This window comes from Mobula hypostoma, chromosome 22 (genome assembly GCF_963921235.1).
Source record: "Mobula hypostoma chromosome 22, sMobHyp1.1, whole genome shotgun sequence".
Lineage (NCBI taxonomy): Eukaryota > Metazoa > Chordata > Chondrichthyes > Myliobatiformes > Myliobatidae > Mobula > Mobula hypostoma.
The window spans coordinates 48,855,746-48,876,302 of NC_086118.1; the positions used below are offsets into that span (position 1 = coordinate 48,855,746).

The 20,557-nt window shown below is 40.9% G+C and overlaps 1 protein-coding gene across 1 annotated transcript in view; it reads left to right on the top strand.

Annotated features, from left to right (window-relative positions):
- The window catches only part of rnf213a (ring finger protein 213a), a 211,417-nt gene extending 191,249 nt beyond the window's left edge, over positions 1 to 20,168 (top strand). The window contains exons 61-67 of the mRNA XM_063030522.1: positions 4,049 to 4,232; positions 7,315 to 7,516; positions 7,672 to 7,749; positions 8,044 to 8,241; positions 13,904 to 13,993; positions 16,303 to 16,481; positions 19,659 to 20,168. Coding sequence (XP_062886592.1) covers positions 4,049 to 4,232; positions 7,315 to 7,516; positions 7,672 to 7,749; positions 8,044 to 8,241; positions 13,904 to 13,993; positions 16,303 to 16,481; positions 19,659 to 19,818 — 1,091 coding nt within the window. The 3' untranslated portion in view covers positions 19,819 to 20,168. The remainder of the gene's footprint in view (positions 1 to 4,048; positions 4,233 to 7,314; positions 7,517 to 7,671; positions 7,750 to 8,043; positions 8,242 to 13,903; positions 13,994 to 16,302; positions 16,482 to 19,658) is intronic.
- The last annotated feature ends 389 nt before the right edge of the window (positions 20,169 to 20,557 follow it).

Below are 20,557 nucleotides of genomic sequence, written 5' to 3' on the forward strand. Positions count from 1 at the left end.
TTGGACAGCATCCTCTTTTCATACATACTTTTTACATGTTTTTTTACATACTTGAAAAAGCTTTCACTACCCACTTTGATATTATTTGCTGGCTTGCTTTCATATTTCACCTTTCCATTCTAATGATTCTCTTAGTTACTCTCTGTAGGTTTTTAAAAACTTCCCAATCCTCTGTCTCCTACTAATTTTTGCTTTGAATAAGAATGAATCAGTAAGTAGACTAAGGAATGGTAAGTGAAGTTTAATTCAGGTAAGTGCAAGGTATTAGATTTTTTGGAAGACAAATGAAGATGGGATTTTCACAATGAACAGTAGGACCCTGGGAGTGTTGCAGAGCAGAGGGACGTGGAAGTATAAATTAGATTATGAGGACAGTCAGTCCTCGTTTATTGTCATTTAGAAATGCATGCATTAAAAAATGATACAATGTTCCTCCAGAAAGATATTATGGAAACACAAAAACCACGACTAAAACTGACAAACCACATAATTATAACATACAGTTACAACAGTGCAAAGCAATACTGTAATTTGATAAAGAGAAGACCATGGGCACGGTAAAAAAAAAGTCTCAAGTTCTGATAGCCCCATCATCTCACACAGACAGTAGAAGGGAGAAACTCTCCCTGCCATGAACCTCCAAGCGCCACAAACTTGCCGATGCAGCACCATTGGAAGCACCCGATCACAGCTGACTCTGAGTCCATCTGAAAACTTCGAGCCTCCGACACCGAGCACCATCTCTGCCGAGCACTTCGACCCCACCCCGGCCGCCGAGCAACAAGCAAAGCCAAGGACTCGGGGCCTTCCTCTCCAGAGATTCTGGATCACATAGTAGCAGCGGCAGCGAAACAGGCATTTCAGAAGTTTCACCAGATGTTCCTCCGTGCTCTCACGTCTGTCTCCATCAAATCAGTTTTGTGCACGGCACCCTACTTGACAGATAATAGATATCATTCAGTGGAGTGGCCGCTGCAAGCTGTGTGGCGCCGCCATCTTCTCCTCCCTCCATATGAGGTTCTTCGAAAGTGGCATAATAGTTAAACAGAGGAAAGCTTTGGTACGCTGCCTTCATCACTCAGAAGGATGCCTTCAGGATCCTAATAAGTCTCTCCCTTCTCACCTTAAGTCTATATCCAATAGTTTTTGGGTGTAGTTGTACAAGATGTTGGTAGAGCCACATTTGGAATATTGTGTTCTGTTTTGGTTACTCTGCTACCATGAAACTAGAAAAAGTGGAGAAAAGATTTACGAGGATGTTGCCTGCACTGAGCTATAGAGAGAAGTTGAGTAGGTTGGGACCTTATTCATTATCGTAGTGTGATCTTATAGATGTGTACAAAATCATGATAAGGTGTATATGGACTGTCTTTTTTGCAGGGTTGAGTAATGAAGGACTAGTGGACATAGGTTTAAGGTGAGAAGGGAGAGATTTAATTGGATCCTGAAGGCAGCTTTCTGACCCGGAGAATGATCTTTATATGGAATGACCTGCCGGGGAAGAGGTTGAGGCAGGTACAATTACAACATTTAAGAACACTTGGGCAATTATATGGAAAGCAAAGGTTTAGAAGGATATGGGTCAAATGCAGCCAAATGGGACTACTTGAACAGGCATCTTAGACCGTAAGGTGTAAATGCTTTGAGAGGCTGGTCAAGGATTACACCTGCAGCTTGCTACCACCCAAACTGGGCCCCCTACAGTTCACCTACCGGTACAACTGATCGACAGATGACGCAATAGCCACTGCTCCACGTGCTGTCCTTACACATCTGGAGAACAAGGATGCTTATGTGAGAATGCTGTTCTTGGACTACAGTTCAGCCATGGGTCCATCCAGACTCAACAAGAAGCTCAGAGACCTCGGCCTTGACCTTGCCTTTTGCAGCTGGATCCTGGACTTCCTATCAGATGGCCAGCAGGTTTTAAGAGTGGGTTCCCTCACCTCCAACCCTCTGACTCTCAATACAGGAGCCCCTCAGGGCTGCGTACTGAGTCCCCTCCTTTACTCCTGTATACCCATGACTGTATTGCCACCCACAATTCCAATCTGCTAATTAAATTTGCCAACGACACTACATTGATTGCCCTTATCTCAGACAAGATAGAGGTGGCCTACAGGGAAGAAGTCATCGCTCTGACACAGTGGTGTCAAGAAAACAACCTCTTCCTCAATGTTGCAAAAACAAAGGAGCTGGTTGTGGATTACAGGAGGAATGGAGATGGGCTAACCCCTATTGACATCAATGTATCTGGGGTTGAGAGGGTAAACAGCTTCAAGTTCCTCGGCATCCACATGACTGAGGACCTCACGTGGTCTGTGAACATCTGCTGTGTAGTGAAAAAGGCACAACAGCACCTCTTTCACCTCAAATGGTTGAGGAGATTTGGTATAGGCCCCGAAATCCTAAGAACTTTCCACAGGGGCACAATTGAGAGTATCCTATCTGGCTGCATCACTGCCTGGGATGGGAACTGTACCTCCCTTAATCACAGGACTCTGCAGAGAGTGGTGTGAACAGCCCAGCGTCCCAGCGGTGGGACAGTTATGAACTTCCCATGATTCAGGACATTTACAAGGACAGGTGTGTAAAAAGGGCCCGTAGGATTATTGGGGACCCAAGCCATCCCAACCACAATCTATTCCAGCTGCTGCCATCCAGAAAGCGGTACTGCAGCTTGAAAGCCAGGACCAACAAGCTCCGGGACAGCTTCTTCCACCAGGCCATCAGACTGATGAACTCATGCTGATTTGAGTGTACTCTGTATTACATTGACTGGTCTATTTATTATAAATTATTATAAATTACTATGATTGCACATTCAGAGGGAGACGTAATGTAAAGATTCTTACTCCTCATGTATGTGAAGGATGTAAGAAATAAAGTCAATTCAGTTCAATATAGGAGTAGAATTAGACCATTTGGCCCATTGAGACTGATCCGCCATTTCATCTGGCTGATCCAAGTTTAATCTTGGTTAGCTGGGCCAATTGGTCTGTAGGACCTGTTTCCATTCTGTTTGACGCTGTGACTCTGACCTAACTCTATCTGCCAGTGAACCCCTCCTCACTTGGAACTGCCTATTCCTTACTAGCTTTTGCCTGATCCCTGCCTCTCACCTCTGTACACTGGCTTGTCTTACCTCTACTCTTTCAGTCCAGATAAAGAGTTTCAACTCGAAAGGTCGACTGTCCATTTCTCTCCACAGGTGCTCCCTGACCCTCTGAGTTGCTCCAGCTGCTCATTTTCCTCTCCAGATACTATCACTTGCAGTCTCTTGTGTCTCCATTCCTACACAGAATATCAGAGTAGAACACTGATGAGTTTTGATGAAGGGCCCCAGCATGAAACATTGACCTTTTACTCCTTTCCATAGATGTTGCCTGACTTGCAGAGTTCCTCCAGCTTTTTGTGTGTTAATCAGGATAAAGTTTTTGATCAGTGGTGAGCCACTTGTGCTGAACTTCAAAGGAGGTATTCAAACCTACACGATGCAGTCATCCCAAGGTGCACATCAGATACTAGTGGGACTAATCTGCAGGAAGCTGAGATATGGAGTAGCTAAACAAACCGTCTCTGCAAGGAGGTGAAAGAAAAATCTCTGAGAGCAGACTGATCAATAGCCCCTTACTCTGTGGCATCTGTCAGAAATCCAAAATATTCTGAATGATCCTGTGGCATTCAAAAACTTTTCCAAAAAAATCTATCCAATGATGCTTAAATACATAAAACAGTCTGAAACATTTGTAAAAACCTTAAAGTATTTTTTAAAGCTAAGTTACATTTTTCCATTAGATGTATAAAAGGAAGTACAGAAATAATAAGTGTAATTTTATAATTTGTACTTGTTTGTAATTCATAAATGAGGCACCACATCATGTAGTTGAAGCAGTGTACACTAATAAAGTGGGTTAGCTCCTGAGGTAGATAATACTGGAATGAAATTGCGAATAACATCTAAAAAATACAAAACTACAATGTATATGTTTGAAGATTTTCACTTCTAGTTGTGATGAAATTATTTGTTGTAAATTATAAATTACAGGTGAAATTAAGATTCCTAAAGACTATTGTGATTTAGATTTGGACATGCTAAACTGTCAGCTTGAAGTTCTCCTTCCCCGACGACAAGGTCTTGGTTTGTGCTCTACTGCATTAGTCAGCTACCTCATTGCTCTACAGAATGACTTTGTTTATACAGTGGAGAAGTACACTACTGAATCTGAACCGTGAGTTTATTTTTATGTTTGGTGCTTTATTTCTACCTGCCTTTGGCCTGCAATTCCATTTTTTGTTATATTACATTATCATTCAGCAATGTAAAATCAAAAATATTCATCCAGTTTGGCAAAAGGCAAATAAATATGGAGAAACTGAGTCGTGGCTGAAAGAAGGCCATAGTTGGGAGCTTAACATCAAAGGATATACTTTGTATCGAAAGGACAGGCAGGAAGGCATAGACAGTGGCGTGGTTTTTTTGGTAAGAGATGGAATTACATCTTTAGAAAGAAGTGACATAGGGTCAGAGATTGTCGACTCTTTGTGGGTGGAGTTAAGAAGCTACGGGGGTAATAAAGAAACCATATGGGAATCATATATAGGCCTCCAAATAGTAGCCAAGATGTGGGGTTGAGATCATGAAGGGAGCTGGAAAAGGCATGTAAAAAGGCTAATGACACAGTTGAAATGGGGAACGTCAATATGCAAAGGGATTGGAAAATCAGGTTGGTGTTGGATCACAGGAGAGGGAATTTGTTGAATGCCTATGAGATGGATTTTTTGAGCAGCTTGTGCTTGAGGCTACGCGGGGAAAGGCTTTCTTAGATTGGGTGCTGTGTAATAACCCAGATCTTATTAGGAAGCTTAATGTTAAGGAGGCAGTGATCATATATGATTGAATTCGTACTGCAATTTAAGAGGGAGAAGCATAAGCCACATGTATCAGTATTGCAATGGATTAAAGGGAATTACAGAGGCAGGAGAGAGGTGCTTGCCCAGGTGCATTGGAGGGGGATACTGGTGGTGATGATGGCAGAGCAGAGATAGCTGAAGTTTCTGGGGATAGTTTACAAGGCACAGGATGGATATGTCCCACAGAAAAAAGTTGTTCTCAAATGGCAGGGGTAGGCAATAGTGGCTGATAGGGACAGTTCAAGACTGCATAAAAGCCAAGGAAAGGGTATATAAGGTAGCAAAAGTGAATGGGAAGTTGGGTGATTGGAAAGCTTTTAAAATCCAACAAAAGGCAACTAAAAAAGCTATAAGAAGGGAAAAGGTGAAATATGAGGGCAAACTAGCCAATAATATAAAGCACAATACCAAATAGATTTTTCAGTTATTTAAAGAGTACAAGGGAGGTGAGAGTTGATATTGGACCACTGGAAAATGATGCTGGTAAGGTAGTAATGGGGAATAAAGAAATGGCAGATGAACTTAATGGGTACTTTGCATCTGTCTTCACCGTGGAAGACACCAGCAGTGCGCCAGAGGTCTGTGAGTGTCAGGGAGAAAGACTGAATGCTATCGCTATTACAAAGGAAAAAGTGCGAGGCAAACTCAAAGGTCTTAAGGTGAATAAGTCACCTACACCAGATGGACTACACCCCCGAGTCCTGGGAGAGGTTGCTGAATAGATAATGGATGCATTGGTCATGATATTTCTAGAATCACTTGATTCTAGCATGGTCCCGGAGGACTGGAAGATTGCAAATGTCACCCGACTCTTTAAGAAGGGAGGAAGGCAAAAGAAAGGAAATTATGAATCAGTTAGCCTAACCTCAGTGGTTGGGAATGTGTTGGAGTCTATTATTAAGGATGAAGTTTCGGGGTACTTGGAGACTAATGATAAAATGAGTCAAAGTCAGCATGGTTTATGAAGAGGGAAATCTTGCCTGACAAATCTGTTAAAGAGTTCCTTGAGGAAGTAACATGCAGGGTGGACAAAGGAAAGGCAGTGGAAGTCATTTATTTTGATTTTTAGAAGGCATTTGAGAAGGTGCCACTCATGAGGTTGTTAACAAGATACAATCCTATGGCGTTACAGGAAAGGTACTGGAATTGATAGAGGAATGGTTGACAGGCAGGAGGCAGTGAGTGGGAATAAAAGGGGCCTTTCCTGGTTGGTTGCATTTATTTCAAGGGGAATAGAATATAAAATCAAGGAGATATTGCTGAACCTTTATAAGACACTAGTCAGGCACTTGGGGTATTATCAACAGTTTGGGCCCCATATCTCAGAAATTATGTGTTGTCATTGGAGAGAGTCCAGAGAAAGTTCACGAGGATGATTCCAGGAATGAAGAGGTTAACATATGAGGAGCATTTGGCAGCTTTGGGCCTGTATTCACTGGAATTTAGAAGAATGCAAGGGGATCTCATTGAAACCTCTGGAATGTTGAAAGGATTAGACAGGGTGGATTTGGAGAGGCTGTTTCCTATACTGGGATTATCCAGAACTAGAGGGCACAGCCTCAAAGTTGAGGGGTGACTTTTTAGAACTGAGTTAAGGAGTAATTTTTTTAGCCAGAGAGTAGTGAACTTTGGAATGCTTTGCCACAGACTGCAGTGGAGGTCAAGTCCGTGGGCATATTTAAGGCAGAGGTTGATCATTTCCTGATTGGTCAGGGCATCAAAGGATATGGTGAGAAGGCAGGTGTATGGGGTTGAGTGGGCTCTGGGATCAGCCATGATGGAATGGCAGAGCAAACTTGATGGGCTGAATGGCCTAATTCTGCTCCTTTGTCATGTGGTCTTAAACCTAAACCTAAGGGAAAGAAGAAGATTCGATGTTTATTTGCCTGTTCATTTGAAAGCATCTAACACTTACCGGAAGGGAAATATAATGAATTCTGTCAGGGCTTTTCAATGTCATGGTGTTCAAATTGTCAAAATTAATACTATTTTGTAACAGTGGCAGAGACAAAAAATCTGAAATGAAAACAAAAGTTGCTGAAATTACTCAGGACAATCCATATACTTTGTGGAAAACAAAACTGTTAAAGTTCAAGATTATTATGAATGTTTCTCATATGGCTGTGACTTCAGCTTTCTACAAAAGAAAGGGTAATGTTCAATTTGGCATTAGCTGCTGAAAATTTAAATACCATGGAAGGTTGCAATGACACATGTTGCAAAAATTGTAACTCTACATTGTGGCTCACTGAATTAAAATTTAATGTAACTTCAAAGTTGCTTTGTATTGCAAGTGTATAACACAGGTAAAATACACTGCAAACACCTAACTACAAGTCAAACATAAGCGTAATTTTTAATTTTGCGTTTCTCTATCTGAAAATTTTATGACCTTTCTAGATACGTGGTCACTCCCCAGGATGTATCAGACTTGCACGTAATCAGATATGAAATTGGAAAAGATCTGATTCCTCTCTTTTCATCCAACTGCCAATACTCAATGGAAAAGGGAAAAGAAATTGTGACTGAGCATGACTTCAAGAGAATGGAACAACAACTGACTAACAGATTCTTAAAGGGAAAGCCACTTATTAGCATAAAAGTAAGTCACCATAAATGAGAGTGATTCTTGGTATTTAATTTTATAAATAAATCCGCACAAACTAGCATTAACTGTTAGAAACAATTCCATAATAATGGAACTTGTGAAACGTATCAGTGTGGTGCTCTAACTGGACATTCCTCATCATTTTTCAGGGAATACCTACTCTGATTTGCAGACAAGACAGAAATTATGAAATCATTTTTAAAGATATAAAGAACAGAATTGCTCAGGTACCCATTTTGTTATTTCATAATATATTTCAAAGGTTATTTTGCATTTGTTCTTCTGGAGGAGTCTGATTTCAGGCCAATAATGTTGCTTTAGAACTAGGTGATTGTTAATAAGCAAATGCAGAGCCTGGGGAGAGGAAGTGAAGGGGAAAAGAATAGGTTACTTAATGACAGTATGATGATGGTGCAAGGAGAAAGGTAATGTTATTTACAGAAAAGTAAATAAGTTGGAGGGAAAGAAACCAAACAGTCATAACGGCAAAGAACATTAGTGATTTTTTTTTTCTCTCCCAGGAATCACTCTCAGCCTCTGTTATTAATGCCATAAGTGTTGAGCTACAGTCATACAATGAGGTATGTGAAGCATTCACTGCTGTGGAAGTCTCTTCAGGATTTTTGGCCATGTCAGGTGGGGATCCTGATCTAGAACTGGTTGTCTATTTGAAGGAAGTATTGCAGATGGAAGCACAAATAGCACCTCATGTAATGGAAGTGAGTATATAATTTATCCTGTTTATATAATAAATTGCAGCATCAATCTGATAGTGATATTTTGCAATTGAACCCATTGTAAAGTATTCTAATGTATGTATGAATTCTACAAGGGAAGTTTCAAGATAAAAATGATGTGCACAAAAATGCACATATCCACATGGATTCTCAATGGTTCCTGGTGAATTGTCAATCTGTCTCCATTTATAGAATTTTTCTTTTTTGGCTCAGACTTTAAGTGCAAGTCCTGCTCCATGAGGCAAGTGCAGCATTTAAGCATATTGGTCAGTGTAATACTGAGGGACTAGTATGGTTTTATGGGCGCGTGGCCAAGTGGTTAAGGCATTCGTCTAGTGATCTGAAGGTCGCTAGTTCGAGCCTTGGCTGAGGCAGCGTGTTGTGTCCTTGAGTAAGGCACTTAACCACACATTGCTCTGCAACGACACCATTGCCAAGCTGTATTGATCCTAATGCCCTTCTCTTGAACAATATCGGTGTTGTGGAGAGGGGAGACTTGCAGCATGGGCAACTGCCGGTCTTCCATACAACCTTGCCCAGGCCTGCGCCTTGGAAGCCTTCCAAGGCGCAAATCCATGGTCTCACGAGACTAACGGATGCCTATATATAAGTATGGTTTTAAGTTGAGGTTTTTTCAGATCAACAGTGAACAATGACTTAGTTCCTTGACAGCACAGAGATGCTGACAAAAAGATATTGTCCATTCAGGCAACTTCAGATTTCAGGTGGATAGGGAAACAATAGGATCATAGAGTCATAAAGAAGTACAGCACAGAAACAGGCTCTTCAGCCAATCTAGACCATGCCAAAACCATTTAAAATGCCTACTCCCATCGACCTGCCCGGGGACCATAGCCCATAGCCCACCATACCCCAACTATCCATGTATCAATTCAAACTTCTGTGAAATGTTGAAATCGAGCTTGCATGCACCATTTGTGCTGGTAGCTCATTCCACACTCTCATGACCCCCTGAGTGATAAGAAGTTTCCCCTTATGTTCCTCTGGTGTAGAGCCACTCAACCTCAGTGGAAAAAGCCTGATTGCATTCACCCTCATAATTTAATTATACACCTCATAATTTAGTATACCTCTAACAAATCTTCTCTGAATTTTCTAAAGAATACAGTCCTAACCTATTCAATCTTTCCTTATAAGTCAGGTCCTCCACACCCGGCAACACCTTTGTAAATTTTCTCTGTACTCTTTCAATCTTGTTTACATCTTTCCTATATATAGGCATCTGTTAGTCTCGTGAGACCATGGATTTGTGCCTTGGAAGGTTTCCAGGGCGCAGGCCTGGGTAAGGTTGTATGGAAGACCAGCAGTTGCCCATGCTGCAAGTCCCCCCTCTCCACACCACCGATGTTATCCAAGGGAAGGGCATTAGGACCCATACAGCTTGGCACCGATGTCGTCGCAGAGCAATGTGTAGTTAAGTGCCTTGCTCAAGGACACACACGCTGCCTCACCTTCAGATCACTAGGCAAACGCCTTAACCACTTGGCCACGTGCCAACACACATATCTTTCCTATAGGTATGTGACCAAAACTGCACACGATACTCCAAATTAGGCCTCACCAACATCCTATACAACTTCAACATAACATCCGGTCCCCTGTATTCAATATATTGATTTGTGAAAGCCATTGTGCCAAAAGCTTTCTTTACAACCCTGTCTTCCTTTGATGTAACTTTCAATAAACTATAGACCTGTATTCCCAGATCCCTTTTTTTTACCACATTCCTCAGTGCCCTAACGTTCTCTGCGTAAGGCCTACCCTGATTGGTCCTACCGAAGTGCAAAACTTTGCACTTGTCTGCATTAAGTTCCATCTGCCATTTTACAGCCCATTCTTCCAGCTGATGCAGATCCTCTGCAAGCCATAACAGTTTTCCTGTCTGTCCACTACACCCCCAATCTTGGTGTCCTCTGCAAATTTGCAGATCAAGTCAACCACATTATCATCCAGATCATTGATATAAACGACAAACAACAAAAGACCCAGAACCAATCCCGGCGGACCGTAAGTCACATGCCTCCAGTCAGAGGCAACCCTTTACTACCACTCTGTGGCTTCTCCCACAAAGCCAATTTACTACCTCATCCTGAATGCCGAATGACTGAACCTTCTTGAGCAGCCTCCCATGCAGGACCTTGTCAAATGTCCGACTAAACTCCACATAGACAACATCCACTGTCTTGCCTTCATCCACTTTCCTGGGAATTTCCTTAAAAACCTCTTTTAAGATTTGTTAAACATGACCTACCATGCACGAATCAATGCTGACTATCCTTAATCTGTCTATGTGTATTCAAATACTTTTATATCCAGTCCCTTAGTATACCTTCCATTAACTTTTCTACAACTAATGTCAGACTCACCGGATAATTTCCTGGTTTATGTCTAGACCTTTTTTAAACAGCAGAAGAACATTGGCTATCCTCCAATCCTTTGGTACCTCCCGTGTCACGAAGGGTGACTTAAATATCTCTGCCAGGACCAGGAAATTTCTGCACCCGTCTCCAGTTGGGTCCAAGGGAAAACTTTGTCAGGCCCCGGGGATTTATCCACCCTGATTTGCCTCAGGGTAGCAAACACCACATCCTGTGCAATCTGTACAGGGTCCAGGAAGTTGATGCCACTTTGCCTAACTTCTCTGTCTCCTGAGTAAATACAGATGCAAATAATTCATTTAAGATCTCCCCCGTCTGCTTTGGCTCCACACGTGGATTACCTTTCTAACCTTCCAGAAGACCAATTTTGTCCCTTGCGATCCTTTTGCTCTTAACAGATCTGTAGAATCCCTTAGGATACCCCTTCATCTTGTCTGGTAGAGCAACTTCATGCCTTCTGTTGGCCTTCCAGGTTTCTTTTTAAGTGTTCACTTGCATTTCTTACACTCCATAAGCACGTCATTTGTTCCTGCTTGCCTATACCTGCTATGCACCTCCTTTTTGTTTCTTAACCAAGGTTCCCTAAACTTGTTATCTGTAGCTTTTATTCTGACAGGCATTTACAAGCTTTGTATTCTCAAAATTTCATTTTTGAAGGCCTTCCAGTTACCAAGTACACTTTTGCCAGAGAACAGCCTGTCCCAATCTACGCTTGCTAGATCATTGCTAATACCATCAAGATTGGCCTTTCTCCAATTTAGAATCTCAGCCCATGGACCAGACCTATCTTTTTGCATATTCACTTTGAAACTCATGGCATTGTGGTCACGGGATGCAAAGTATTCCCCTACACAAACTTCTGTCACCTACCCCGTCTCATTCCCTAATAGCAGATCCATTATTGCATGCTCTCTCATTGGGACTTTACATACTGATGAAGGAAGTTTTCTTGAATACAAACTCTATCCCATCTAGTCCTTTTAAAGTATGGGATTCCCAGTCTATGTGTGGAAAATTAAAATCACTTGCTATAACAACTTCATGTTCCTTGCAGCAAATTGTGATCTTTTAATATATTTGTTCCTCTAAATCCCTAGGACTGTTGGGTGGTCTGTAATACTGCCCCATTAACGTGGTTATACCTTTCTTATTTCTCAGTTCCACCCACAATGCCTCACTAGTCAAGTTCTCCAGTCTGTCCTGACGGAGCACTGCTGTGACATTTTCCCTGACTAGTAGCTCCACCCCTCTTCCTTTAATCCCCCTCTCTTTGTCATGTCTAAAACAACAAAACCCCAGAATATTGAGTTGCCAGTCCTGCCCCTCCTGCAACCAAGTCTCACTAATAGCTACAACGTCATAATTCCAGGTGTTGATCTGTGCCTTGAGCTCATCCACCTATCCTACAATTCTTCTTGCATTGAAATATACACAGCTCAACATGTCGCATCATGCTCAGCATTTTTTGACTTTGTCTGAGGTCTTACCAGCATCTCTCTCCACAACCTTTCCACTAACTGTTCTGGCACTCTGGTTCCCATCACCCTGCAGCTGTAGTTTAAACCCCACTGTGCAGCATTAACACTGGGATATTAGTCCCCCTCCAGTTCAGGTGTAAACCATCCCTGGAAGAAAGCACAATGATCGGAAAATCTTATGTCCTCCCTCCTACACCAACTCCTGAGCCTTGTGTTAAACTGTATAATCTTCCTAGTTCTGGCCTCACTAACATGTGGCACGGGTGGCAATCCTGAGATCACAATCCATGGAATTCCTGCCCTTTACCTTAGCACCTAACTCCCTGAACTCCCTATGCAGAACCTTGTCACTTGTCCTCCCCATATCATCGGTCCCTACATGGACAATCTCCCACTTAAGAATGCTGATGACTCGATCCGAGATGTCCCATACCCTGGCACCCGGGAGGCAACATACCATCGGACAATCTCATTCTCGACCACAGAACATTCTGCCCATTCCCCTAACTAATGAATCCCCTATCAGCACGCCTCACCTCTTCTCCTCCCTTTCCTTCTGAGTCACAGAGGCAGACTTAGTGCCAGAGACCCGACCAACTGTACTCTTCCATAGATGTTGCCTGGCCTGCTGAGTTCCTCCACCACTTTTTGTGTGTGTTGCTTTACTCAGAGCTTTTCGTTCTTTTTTCTGCCTTCTCTGACTGAAGCCTCCCCACTAGTGAAGAGCTAAAGCTTCCCCACTCTAACTCTGTCCCTCCGACTGTGGCCGCTGCGCTTGCCCTGCATTCCTTTAATTTGCACTTGCTAATCAATCCCAAATGCTGATTGGTCACTGGTCATAGCTCGAATAAGCTGCCATGCTCCGCTGCTGCCTTGTTCTAATCGGTCTGTGGACCAGAGTGAAATCACCTCCTCCCAAACTTCTGATGTCCTGATTGGTCGCTGGTCGGAGCTCAAAAATCCTTTCCATGCTGTATAACTCAATGACTTTATGATTCTTTGTAATGTCCAGGTTAAAATTGAGATGCCCATCCAACACCAGCAAAATATGATGAGCTGATAATTCATCTAATTCAGGATTTTCCAACCTGCAGTCAAGAGACCCCTCAGTTAATAGTAGGGGTCCATGGCATAAAAAAGGTTATGAACCCCTAACCTAATTTAAGCTGGGGATGTTTAACACAGACACTTGTCTTCAGTATTATAATGGTGCATTAAATTGGTAAGTGATGAGGTTCTACATAAATCAAAAATTTTAAACCCGTTAAATCTAGCAGTGATAGTACATTATAATTTCTGAACGGAGTTAAAGTTTTCGTTCCAGTAAAATTTTCAACATCAGCTGGATAGCTAGAAATTTCAATAACAGGTGCCAAAAGTTTTGTTTCTGAATTTGGTTTTGGAGTTAAGATATTCCCTACATTACAAGTGAGTGCTCCTACCCAGCCAATGATACTATATGGCCACAAAGAGAACAGCTCAGTGGATTTGCCTCTGAGACTGCTAATCATCTAGCAAAATCCCTTTTCTACTCTTCCTGAGAACAACATTGAGAATAACACCCTGTAAAATGCAGAATTCCTGTGGGACCCAATGTGCTTGTGTTTCTAAATGACACACCATTCGCACTTCATGTTAGTGAAGCAGGCATGCTCAAGTTTAATGACTTGTGTTGTTTAAAAATATTCATGTGAAATACTTGGATTGTATGGTGAACAGAATTAAATATTTTTGTACATGTTATGTTTTTCTGTTATTTTGTTCTAGACATTGAGACGATGCAACTTGAAGCACATCCAAGCGCTCTGGCAGCTCCTTTCTGCAAGAAAATCAGAATGTTCACTTCATTTGAATAGGGTATGAATGGATTAGCTCAAATTAGCGTGTGTGGCTTTTGTAGCATAGGTGATATTTATTACCCTTTTCCTGCTCACCAAAAAACTAGTGATCTGAATGTTATACCTCCTGCGCTTGTTTTCCATCAGGACCTGAATTGAAAATTCTTATATTTTCACACGTTAGCGTCCAACGATTGGCAACAAGGAAGTGAAATGAGATGCTGTGAGAGTTTAACAGGCATCGAGATTCTACGTGGTTTTACTATTTAGGCAACAATTTGCAAATAGTTTTAATATATGTTTGTTAATCAGTTAGCTTTGTTGAAAGAGGATGTAGATCGTGGCTGATGTTTTAGAAGTTAGCTTGCTGTAGGTGAATAGAATGGATGAATGTTAAATTCAATACATGAGCTTCTTTTTTAAATTGTCTGCTGGATGGTTCTGGCCTTCCTGGGCATTTTTGTAGCTCACTTATCAATGTATCAGTGTATTTACATAATTCTAAATGGCTGTGGATATTTAATTATTCTTCCACCTTAATTAAGACCCAGATTTCACACCTGAAATGGTGAAACAGCCAACATTAATATTATCAACAGACACAAAATGCTGGAGGAACTCAGCTGGCAAGCTAGCTCCTATGGAAAAGAGTAAACAGTTGGCATTTCAGGGCGAGACCCTTCATCCATCCTGATGAAGGGTCCCAACCCGAAACGTCAACTGTTTACTCTTTTCCATTGATGCTGCCTGGCCTGCTGAGTTGTTCCAGCATTTTGTATCTATTGCTTGGATTTCTGGTATCTGCAGATTTTTATCCTGTTTGGGAATGTTAATATAATGATGGCCTTTAAAATTAAAGTGCATATTAAGTAGCATAAGTTAAAAGTTGATTTTATTGATTTCCTGCTTCTCTGCAAGTTATTTTTTGCAACTTTTCCAAGTGCTGTTGTGTGAATTGTGTAAATACCAGCTGTCTATATTTCTGTTTCAAAATACGATGAAAATGTTACTGTGCTAGCAGGACCTCGTGTCCTAGGAAGCTATTTTCTACAGTAATAGTAAATGCCTCTGATAGATATCTCAGAATATGATGCAGTTTTTAAAAATATTTTAAGCCTATGATTCTGACTTTCGTCTGAAGCTCATGTTTATGACCCAAGTTCAATTTCACTTTCTGTGAGGTCAGGAAAAATAGTGAGCGCATTGGTTACTTTCTGTCTCCAATCTATAGGAGTTCTTCATTGTGATTGGCTGCTTCGTCAAACTAGCAACAATATTGTTGTGCAGCAAGGACAGCACTGACAGCAGATAACAGTTGGTGTTTGAAAAGGAGATGCCCACACCCTAGAGATCACACAGCCTTTTAGATTCAATTTGGTTAATGCCTTAGCTCACTGAAAAATCTGGCCTTGAAATGTATTTGTTTTTAGTTGATTGCTGATTGAGTTGTTGAAACAATGTTGTGTAAGCGCTAAAGAGCAAAATGCCTGAAAACAGACAATATATTAATCTACTTACTTCCCATCTCTTGATTCACAGTTTCAGCATGTCCACAGTCTGGAACTCCAGAGAAGCGGTTTTGAGTATCTCTTCACGGAGGGCAAAGTTAGACAGTGCCTGAAGGCATGCTTCTTAATGGCCCTGTAATTAAGCTAAAAACTGGGAGAACTAAATGTCAATCATATTCCCAGCAAAGGTTAATAGTTAAATAAATGGTTACAGGATAAAGTACAAGATAATAATTTGTGAACAAATACACATAAGAATATTTACACAATTATTACAGATAAATAAGAGGACTTGAGTGTGATTACAATCAAAAATCCAGATTCTAAGGTTCAGGAAACACCTCAATTTTTTTGAATAAATTTTGATTATGGTTTTGGATAACATTGATCTCCAAAGTGTTGCACTCTTCAGTTGTGAAGGAAGCAAGCTGTCTTCAGTGATAGTTAAAGAATAGCGTGATGGACAGGAATTTCTTTAGATAGGAAAGGGGATATACAAGGGCTTTCACACTGTCATTTCCTGATCCTCTGCTACAAGGTTGACAATCATAATAAGTGTAAATTTGTCAACAGGTAATTCATCATTTGACTATTTGCAGTGCTGAGGGCCAGAGTCAGTTTATACCAATATCAATGTTGAATGATTAAATATGAACGCTGCAGTTCATATTCTGAAAATGAATGATATAATAGGGTTCGTAGTCGTAACGAGCAGTAAAGGATTGATTCCCCAGAGGACAATACCTTTCCTGAGTCCAGAGTAAAAAATAATCCCAACTAAACTATATTCTTCATTTTTTTTTAATGTATGTGTTTTCAGGATCCTTTCTCAGGGATTAATCATGAATATACAAAACCCCTTAATGAGGAAGAAAAGAAACAATTACGTGCCTTCTTCATCCAAACAAGAGTAGATCCTTTTATACTGGAATTACATGAGCTGCTGACTCTCAGATGTAAAAATGTTCAATCATCAGAAACCTTCAACCCAACTTGGAGGTAGGAACACTTGTTATAAAACATAAGCTTGCATATATGTAACATTATTGCAGCGCCAGTGACCCAGTTTCAATTCTGCCACTGTCTGTAAGGAGTATATACTACATGAGTTTCCTCTGGATGCTCCAGTTTCCTCCCACATTCTAAAAACATTTGGGTTAGAATATTAATGCATCATATGGATGTTGGGTTAGAGTATTAATGCATCATATGGATGTTGGGTTAGAGTATTAATGTATCATATGGATGTAACTGGGCTGCACCGGCTCATTGAACTGTAGGGCCTGGTACCATACTTTATCTCTAAGTGAAAATAAAATTAAATACAGCACATCATTGGGTTAGTTTTTAGTGCATAGTCTTGCCTCTCTGTAACCTCTGCAGTGCTATGATCTTCCACCTCCAATCCTTCATTGGATGGAGGTGTAGCTGACTCGGCAAATGTTTAATGTCCATCCCTAACTGACCTTGAGTAGCTTCCTGGACTATGATGAGGAGGCATTCATTTCAAGGGGACTAGAATATAAAAGCAAGGATGTAATGTTGAAATTTTATAAAGCACTGGTGAGGCCTCACTTGGAGTATTGTGAGCAGTTTGGGCCTCTTAGCTCAGAAAGGATTTTTTGAAATTAGAGAGGGTTCAAAGGAGGTTCATGAAAATGATTCCAGAATTAAATGCCTTGTCATATGAAGAGTGTTTGATGGCTCTGGGTCTTTATTCACTGGAATTCAGAAGAATAAAGGGTAACCTCATTGAAACCTATCGAATGGTGACAGGCCTTGATAGAGTGGATTTGGGAAGGATGTTTCCTATGGTGGGAGAGTCTAAAACATAGCCTCAAAATAGAGGAACGCCCTCTTAGAATAGAGATGAGGAATTTCTTTAGCCAGAGAGTGGTGAAACTGTAGAATTCTTTGCACATCAGCTGTGGAGGCCAATTCTTTATGTATATTCAAGGCAGAGGTTGATAGATTCTTGATGATCAGGACATGCATAGAGGGATATGGGGAGAAAGCGGGAGATTGGGACTGAGGAAAATTGGATCAGCCATGATGAAATGTTGGAGCAGGCTCAGTGGGCTAAATGGCCTAATTTTGCTCCTATAGCTTTTGATCTCAGTTAGTTACATAATTATCATATTGTCTAATTATGTTTTTGAAGAATGGTGTCCATACTTGTTGTCTTCCTCCACAATACAAATATCATTCAGGTCTGCACATTTCTTTAAGCATTCAGACCAGCCATGACTGACTTTCAAGGTTATCAGCACTTTCAAAACATCTATAACCCCTCATGGCCTTTCAAGCCATACCATAATGATATTACTTTTTCCTGGAAAAGAACAAATGCTGTTCATTCTGACCTTTCAACAATGTGTTTAACTGCTTTCAATACTCTCCTTTATAACCCATATCCAACCTTCATCATGTGTAGTGCTCTTCCAGAGGAAATATTTTGGATGCTGTAGGAGTATCGACAAAAACATTTGTAACGAACAACAAACTGCCTGACATGCCAATGCTCATAGGAGCTAACGGGCACTGGCCATTCTGTTTCCTGACTCCTTGAACCCACAGGGAGGGTAATGGTGACACTTCTTAGCTCATGGTCCAAGCCTTGCAAGGTAGAAAAACAGGATAGGAGACCATCGTTGAGCCAAGGCGATTGTCTCAAGTTCAGGTGGTGGTGAAGTCGGCCAGCCACATGTTGCATAGGCCCTCCTGGTGACAGAAAACACCTTGTCATCCTCTCCCACTAGAGCCCAAAATTCTTTGAGCGGAGAGCCAACCAGAGCCTACCGCACCTCGCCTGGTAGGTGTTGCAGGAAAAGTTCTCTGAAGATGAAGTAAGGCTGATGTCCACCAAGGAGGGTTAGCATGTGGTCCATCAACTCTGAAGGCTTGGAGTTACCCAAGCTGGGCAGTGAGAGGAGTCGACGGGCACGTTCAGGTTCAGAAAGTTCGAAAGTCTCTAAAAGGAGTCGCTTAAGGGTCTTGTACCTACCGACTTCCGGGGGGTGGGGGGGGGGTGCTGTAGGACGCTCATCACTATGGTCACGAGCTGTCTAACGCTGTGACAACATAATATTTCGTGTCATCTTGCAAGATTCCCCACTTTGCGAACTGGACCTCTGCCTGAGCGAACCAAATGACAGCGTGTTCCTGCTAGAATTCAGGGAGCTTGCAAGTCATGATTATAAAATGAGCAAAATCACTCCAGAATCAGGGTCACCAGTGTAGGAGTGTCAACAAGATTCAACACAAGTGCAATTACTTCCAATGTACACTTTATTGAAACAGCCAACAAATGGCAGCATCATATGTATGTATCTGTGTGTGTGTGTATATGTACGTATGTGTGGTGTGTGTGTGTGTATATATATATATATACACACACACAGTATATAAGCAACTATATATAAGAAAAATCCCCACCCCCAAAATGTAATAACGTACAACATAACACGTAACATACATGGCGAACTTAATCCTTAACGGTCTGGGTGAATTCTGCCTAATGAAATTAAGGAGTCCCTATAATGCAAACATTTATTTGTATTTTATTTTGTTAAGAATTGTTTGATCTGAGTTGCATTGTTCCAAGATATAACAGACAGCTGATATCCACCAAATGTTCGCCTTTTTTTTTTTAACCAGTACTGATATAGTTAACAAGAGTAATAAAATTTGAAACTTGCCTTGATTTGTTAAATGAGGTCCTATCCTCAATAGCTAGGGCATTATGAAGGAAGCACAGGAATAACTTCTGATGAATCTTGAGAACAAGCAGGAGTGAAGTCAAAATGGCAAAGGGAGTAGGTGCTACAGGGAATACACTATAGGTGAAGGTAATAAGAAAACATTACAAATCAATATCCTACCACAATAGCATTATAACAAAACATTTATAAATTGAGGAATACCTGTGCTAAAATGAAACAACTTGTCTTGCTCTGTCAATGGTCTTTTAAAAGCATTTGTCTTAATAAGAAGCAGTGGCTCCTCAATTATAAAACAATCTGAATACCTGTGATCTACACTACATGAGTACCAAAAGTTTGAAATGATGTTGATGGCTTTATAATTGAAGAGGCGAAGGCAGGAGCTACTGCTTCTTAGTTGAAACCAACTTGAAATGTGTAAGAACACAATCATGATAACTTATTATATTTTCAGCTTGAAAATGTCGCTGGGATTATTTATGGAAGTGAAGGAAGTGGATAATCTGCCAGAACTTGAAGAGAGCTTCCCAGAAGCAATTTTGATGTCACAGGGTGTGGAGACCTGGAAAGCAGCTGTAGCTTTCAAACAGGAACAATTAAAGTTTACAAGATAAATTTGAAGAGCTACAGCATTAATAGTTTACTTCTGCTTAAAAATATAAATTACAAATTATGTTAAAAATGCATCCATTTATTACTTATCTCAGTGTCCAATATATTTTTGATCAACCTCTATAATTATAAAGTTTTATTTTATTTTAAAATGTCAGACAGACATTGTAGTGCCTTTCTGCCTATCAAAGCAACTGCTTAAAAATGGCTTCTATAATGAAAGTGATTTTACAAATGCTTTTTCTTTACAAGATTTACTAGATTTTTCAATCTTTGCTTTAAGTTTACTTGCTGTAAGATTCAACTGAATCTGAATGTAATCTGAAATAAAGATTATACAGTATTCAATTTTGCCAAACTCTTTGAAAGTGAGACATTATCGGGTTGTACTGGAAACAATATCATTTTCAAAGAGGGAAAATCTGTGATAGAATGGAAAAGAGGCAAGAGTAACATCAACACGAGTAATTTTGAAGATGCTGGAATCCGAAAGAACTCAGCAGGTCAGGCAGCATTGACATACTAGGCTGAGACGCTGCTTCAGGACTGAGAAAGAAGGGGGAAGAAGCCAGAATAAAAAGGTGGGGGGAGGGAAAGGAGGATAGCTGGAAGGTGATAAGTGAAATTAGGTGGGTGTAAAAGGTGAAGAGTTGGAGAAGAGGGAATCTGATTGGAGAGGAGAGTGATCCATAGGAGAAAGGGAAAGAGGAGGGGACCCAGGGGAAGTAATAGGAAGGTAAG